General features: G+C 45.5%; 1 protein-coding gene across 1 annotated transcript; it reads right to left on the reverse strand.

Annotated features, from left to right (window-relative positions):
- Nucleotides 1-879: 879 nt before the first annotated feature.
- LOC149164461 (uncharacterized) lies at nucleotides 880-1521 on the reverse strand. The gene has a single exon (XM_089429484.1). The coding sequence runs from the start codon at nucleotides 1519-1521 to the stop codon at nucleotides 880-882; it is 642 nt and encodes a 213-aa protein (XP_089285610.1).
- Between the last annotated feature and the right edge of the window lie 5516 nt (nucleotides 1522-7037).

Consider the following 7037-nt stretch of genomic DNA (forward strand, 5'->3'; position numbering starts at 1 on the left):
ACATAAGGAGATAGGCCTGTAGTCATCGAAAGATTCTGGGGAGTCGGATTTGGGGATAAGTGCAATGAAAGTAGAATTGATGGCATGATAGATAGAGCCCATAGTCCTGCTCTCCTCAACCACCCCCAGCAGATCCTGTCCCAGTACATCAAAGAAGGCTAAGTAAAATTCAATGGTCCAACCATCCGGGCCAGGGCTCTTGTCTTTTTTGAACCATTTCAGCACTCCTTCCAGTTCCTCTGCCGAGACCGGGTCAATTAGCGCCTCTACCTCTTCATCCTCCACAAATCTCGGGAAGTGATTTGCCACATTGAGGATATCAGGTAAATTAACTTCCCGGGGGCACTTATATAGATTCCTGAAGTGAGTGGTACCCAGATGACCGAGCTTGTTAAAAGTATCTGCGATGTCACCATCCGGGGTAGGGAGCTTCCAGATAGTATTTGAAACTTTCCTGCTCTTGGCGTAGCTATGAAAGAACTTCGAGTTTTCATCCCCAGCTTGGATCCATAATGCCCTACTCCTCAGTGTAATGGATTCCTCTCTCCCTTTGAGGATCTTGACTTTTTGATTCTCCAAATCAATAAGCCTGCATTTATCAGCTGCTGATATGAATCCCAGCCCTCTTTCGTCGGTGAGAGAGCTTAATTCAGCTTCAGTATGGGTAAGTTGGGCCGTGTCTCGGTCCTGTTTCTCTTTTGCCCACAGAATTGATAGATGTTTAATTTCAGAGAGATTCCTGCAAAACCCTTTAGCGAGAGATTCAGTGTCATTGATAGGGTGTGAGGACCAGTAATCTGATACCATCTTGACATATGTTGGATCCTTCAGCCAGGTATGGTTGAATTTGAAAGGTGCCTTGGGTTTCTTGAATGGACACTAAATCTCCAAGAAAATTGGAGTGTGATTCGACAATCCTCCCGCTCCAACCCATTGTCTGTAGAGATGCAAGCGATGTTGGAGAGTCCCCTTCATAAGGAATCTGTCAAGTCTGCGAGCAAGTGCAGCATCCCCGACCCTCTGATTCCTCCATGTTGGGAGAAGTCGCTGCATGGGTATATCCATAAAATTTGTTTGCTCAAGCAGATTGGTCATATAGTTGGTAATGGGGTCAATTTGTGCTGCCGAGCCCCATGACTCCCTGTATCCCAGAGAGAAATTAAGATCTCCTCCAATAACCACCCTGTCTTCATTCATCATAGAGAGATGTAATAGATGCTGCCAGAACGATTCTCTCTGGGAGCAAGGGGCATAAACATTGACAACTCTGAGATTCATACCAAGATCAGCGGAGAATATGTCAATCCCTAAAAAGCCCGCTCCTCCCCAAGTCGAGTCCACCTTGATGGAACGAGGGTTGATACCAATGGCCAGACCTCCAGATCTACCCACGGCATCAATGGCAGTGAAGTTCCAGCTAGGTGTCAAGGCTTGCATGGCCCGAGTTATCTGATCTGCAGTACAGAGGGTCTCTTGGAGCATGCTGATATCGATTGGTTCAGATTCAATGAGCCTCTTCATGGCTAGTTTCTTGGAGGAACTAGCCAGTCCTCTGCAGTTAAATGATAGGCACTTCATGGGGGAACACCTCTCAGGGTGTGTCCTGTTCTAAGGACCCCGTCAATGGTCGATTGCCGGCCAGATACAACCTCTACCCCGGCTTGTTTAATAGCCTTTGAGAGGTGGGATTTTCTCCCTCTGGAATTCAAGGAACCCCCCTCTGGTATCACTATTCCCAATCCCAAATGGCTGACAGAAGGCTCTTTTGCTAGAGTTCGTGACCGGAGAAAATATGTATGTGGTGGGGAGGGTTCCGAGGGGGGCAGGTGGATGCTCGCCATGGGGGATGAGGTGGATATGATAGGATCAGTGGTGCAGATATGGGGGGAAGTTAGTGCACAGTGAATCGTGGAAGTCTATGGGGAGGATCCATAATCATGCATAACATTAAAAGTAGAAAGCAAGGGAGGGTAAGGAGAGCCCGAGACCATACCCGCTTCTGCTGCTGAGCATGCCCTGGTCTTTGGTGGCGAGGGCTGCCGAAGTCCCGGATCAACCACAGGAGATGATGACGGAGGTGGCGGTCCCGAAGAGGAAGGACGAGAGGTAATGGGTGATGCCATCCTGGTTGGAGCTGGGGTCCCTTTCGGAGAGTCTTCGACTTTCTTGTTGAGTGGGCAGTCCTTCGTAATGTGTCCCACTTCGTGGCATCGTCTGCAACGGAAGGGGACTCCTTCATAGTCCAAAAGCTGCACTCTGATACACCTTCCCCATTGTAGGGTGATCTGTTCCTCCAGACCTTCCCGGGTGTCTAGATGGACCAGTACCCATGCTAGGGTTTGGTTCCCCGATTCAACATATGTGCGATCGTAATCCAGATACGTCCCCTGGGCACTTCCAATCCTAATGAAAACTTCTTCCACCCAAAACGGCAATGGTAGTCCTGGTAGGCGTACCCAGATTGGTCCGGCTCCGAGTTGTTCCCATTCTGGGTCGAAGAGGGGACTCCATCTCTTTTGGAGGACCGGAGCCATTTCTATATGCCAATATCTGCCCAAAACCAAATTTGTGTGGCCTTCCTTGGAGAAATGAAGGGAGAACCATCCTCTGGGGAGGACATGGACCACCGGAAGATCAGAGAGAACTCCGCCCCAGATCTCCTTTACCCACTGTTTAAGCCTCTTCACCGAGTAGGTTCTTCCCCTGACGTGCCCTACCAACACCGTGCTTGCAATGTCCATGTATTCACCGAGAGGCTTCGATTCGTCGAACTTGATAGAGATGTCCTTGGCTGTAGCCCTAACACACTTAATCTTCTTTTTGCAGGTGTGGGGAGCCGACGGATGGTCAACCAGGGGATTAGTAATACCATCCAGAGATGGGGGTTTTGCAGTCCGCACTATGACAGCCGGTGTTTCAAAGCATCCGGAGGGACGGGCTCCCGAAATAGTGGGGTGTGATGCAGGGGGAACCGACGCGGGGGGGAGGGTACCGAAAGGAGAGGAGGGGCCAGCAGATCAAAGGAGGGCGAAGGGGGCGTATGAGTAGCCAAAAAGTGCAGAGAGCTCGGCGAGAGAGGGGGGACCTCAAATGGCGGAGATTCAATAGGGTAAGAACTTGCAGAGATCTGAGTGGATCGATGAGCGTCAGTCGAAATGGAGTGCGGGAGCTGCGGCAGATCTGGAGTAGTAGAAGATGAAGACGGATTAAATCGTGATCGAGAGGCAAAGCTAGGGTTTTTGAAGATAGACTTTTCTGGCGAAGGATCTTCCAAATAATCCACCGCCTCAAGCTCCATGTCAGCCATAACTGTCTCTTGTAACGGCGACCGAAAACGACTGGTGGAGTATCCGATGGAGATGCTATTGCAGAATTGACCCAGTGCTGTGACCGCGGCGATAAAACCGATCGAGAAAGTAGGAAACCCTAACCGCGACGTTCTGCAGTCGACAGCGAGAAAATCTTCAGCCTAAACCCATACGCGTGCGCGCCATCTCCCCTCCATTTCATAATCTCATCCCACCATTTATACTATTGTTGTATGTTTTTGTTTTCTTATATATATATATATATATATATATATAGATACAGATATATATATAGGGTTATATATGTATATGAATGCATACACACACGTTAAAATGATCCAAGTAGATATTAGCGGCCATCTGCCTACTCCACCTAGACCGCCCCAATCAATTTCATATGTTTCCTTGTTCATTTTAGCATTTATTATTTTTAGTAGTGTTCTGGGTCTTGAACATCTGAAGCGGTTTTGACCCCCTAAACAACGTATTTTGGAGTTTGCAGCAAGCTCATAGCCATAGGTAGGGGCTTGTGGTGAAACTTGTAGTAATTGGTAAGACCTTTCCAACAAGGTATTATACGTGCCAAACAGAGATAATATGACCAAGTTACAACATCGAGAAGTTCTCTACCCAACTAACATAAACGGGGCCCACAAATGCTTAGTGTTACATCTCATGGGGTAGGGCTTTGGTTGTTTAGGTTTTTCACATGTTTTAAAATAATAAATAGGTCATTGAACCTCATTATAACACAGTTCATAGGCATGTATTTGCCACATCTCTTCTCATAGTTAAGGTACCATCGCTCGAGCTATCTTATTTCCATTATGTTTGTAAGCATGGTTCAGCATTTTTCTATTAATGAAATGAAATGTTTTTTGTTGCATCTTTGTGTTTATGATTACATCTGTAAGTTGTTGTGTTCCTATTTAAGATCAGATCAGTGGTATGAAAGCGGTCTGTTGTTTCTTTATTATAAGGAGTTAGCACTTGCTCTAGTTGAGCCATTGCAAGATGAACCTCGCAAAGCCTGATGACCTCCCATGGCAGAGAAAAAAAAGACGAGAGGGAAAGAGATCCTTTCAAAATGTTGCTTGAGGAAGCCCTCGAGTGACAGAGGAATGCAATGATCGATAAATTTTCTCAAATCATTCGATGGCTACACACAGGTGATGCATCTTCATCCAGCAGCCACTCTATAGGCACCACTCCTTTTAAGGTACAAGTTAAATTCGATATTCTCATATTCGAAGGCCTGATCGATGTAGATGTTGTAGATAAATGGTTAAATCTGTTGGAAGGATAGTTTTCAGTTTATGACATTTCCAATTGGGAAAATATTACTTTTTCACTTCTCAAAGCCACCCCACATGTCAAGGACTAGTGGAAAAACTACTGTGAAAAAAAGGATGAGAGTGAATCCTCATTGTTTTCAGCCACACCCAGTTGAAATTCTTTCTAGGATCTCATCAAGGAAAAATATTACCCTATCTGGAGCTATGAAGAGAAATACATAAAGTGGACCATGCTACGGTAGGGAAGGGACCAAGATGTGTCAGAGTTAACAAATATTTTCCATACCCTTCACACGAAGCTGGGTATCAAGGATACTAAGTGGAATTTTGTGGTCAAGTACCGTGGTTGTTTACACAAGTACATCTAGGATGAGATGGATTTCATGGACATTTCCTCCCTTAGCACAACATATCGGTACACTATCAATATTATGCAAAATTTTAAATAGAAGAAGTGGGACTTTGGATTTGCAAATCTAGGGCAAGGAAAATCCACCCCCAAGCCATAGAACAAAGGACCAAGACAAGGTGGGGCTACCCAGGATAGCCCACTGAAGCCACAAGCAAAGAACAACATGACGAAGACAATGATGGACATAGGAAAATGGTGTGAGTTCCATAAGAGCTCCACTAATAATACAAGTGAGTGTCAGGCCAAGCAGTCACTTGTGGCTGAGTTCAAGGCTTCTGAATTACAATTTGGTTCTGACTCTGAATCAGAACCTGATAAGGGAACTGAAAAAGGGAAGCATATCATTGATGCGGAGCCCAGTCCCACCATGACCACCACCAAGATCTAGAAGATTGAGACTGGAGATCTAGAGGAGGGGGGACGCCTCTTCCACTCACAAATATGGGTGAAGGGTTCTCCACTGGAGTTCATTGTCGATAGAGGGAGCTAAAATAACCTCATTTCAACAGAGGTAGTGAAGCAGCTGGGCCTAAATACCGAGCACATCCACAGTCATGCACTATTGGGTGGCCCGACCAATGACGAGATCTTCGCTTCTGTTAATAGTGTTGCCTTCCCTACAACATCAATCCCTTCATAGATAAGGTACATTGTGACATTGCTCCTATTGAAGTTTGTGATGTATTCATACGAAAACCATACTTGGGGAAGCAAAATGTTGTATATGATTCTATACCTCGCTCTCTGATTATTACTTTGGCCAAACATATATTGTCAATAGGATGATCATACACATTCTGTGGATGTACAACTTGAAGCATCCATCCATGTGGGATGAAGTCTCTCTTGTGTCCAACATAGCTATAACAGAGCTCTCCACACCTCAACGGGCCACAACCCCTGCCAAGTAGGGCTAGGATTTCAGCCATTATGCCCCATTGATGTGTTCATGCCATTTGCATCCACTCAAGTAGATTTGGAAAATGTTCAGTCAGACGCTGAAAGGGCTAACAACTTCATTGAGTGCATTCATCACATCCACCAATAGCTCCACGATATATTGGACAGAGCCAATGCTAAGTACAAGCAGTACCATGACCAAAATCGAGTGCCACACAAGTTCTAGGTGGGAGAAAAAGCTTCGCTACATTTGCAGAAGGAACACCTTGCTAGACCCCACCACAAGCTTCGCCCATTCCGATACAGGCCATACACCATCAACAAGGCCGTCACTAAAAATTCCTTTGATCTCAGCATCCCACCATTGTTTGGTATACACCCAGTTTTTAATGTAGGTTACCATTAGTCATACTTTCCATCATGATGTTTGGAGATATCTGACATTGTAGAACAACTCACACCAACATAGCTCAACCTGGACTGCATGGAACACACCACAACTAATCAGATCATGGACACCCAGATGAATATGACTTGCCAATAGAAGATACAGCTATATCGGTTTGTCAAAGCAAGCCACCTTCGTCACTAGGGCAAGTGGTTCACCAAGGACCAAGTTCAACAAAAATTTCCTCACCTCGTGGAGGCTTTAAATGCAATGGGGACCATTGCCTCCGAAGGGGGAAGGAATGGTCCAGGTGGGTATTGGTGGCCACCAGTCTATTCCACCTAGACCACCCAATCAGTATCATATGTTTACTTGTTCATTTCAACATTTAATATTTTTAACAGTTTTTCGGGTCCTGAACTCCTAGAGCAGTTTTTATCCCCTAAACAACATTTTTTTGGGGTCCACAGTATTCCCATAGACATTGGGAATGGCCTACAATGAAGCTTGTAGTACTCAACGAGACCTTTCCAACAAGGTATCATAGGTGCCAAACAAAGATAATACGACCAAGTTATGACCTAGGGAAGTTGGCTACTAACCCCAACGAGGCCCATAAACACTTGGTGTTCAATCTCTTGGGGTTAGGGTTTTGGTTGTTTAGGGTTTTCTGATGCTTTCCAATAATAAATAGGCCCTTGAACCTCACTGTAATAGAGTTCAGAGGCATGTAG

Source organism: Pinus tabuliformis, chromosome 5_1, assembly GCF_031772625.1.
Source record: "Pinus tabuliformis cultivar Carrire ecotype Pingquan chromosome 5_1, CPIR1, whole genome shotgun sequence".
Classification (NCBI taxonomy): domain Eukaryota; kingdom Viridiplantae; phylum Streptophyta; class Pinopsida; order Pinales; family Pinaceae; genus Pinus; species Pinus tabuliformis.

Excerpts from the sequence above, each read along its gene's own strand:
- LOC149164461 (XM_089429484.1), bottom strand. The coding sequence starts at position 1,521 with ATGAAGAGGCTCATTGAATCTGAACCAATCGATATCAGCATGCTCCAA.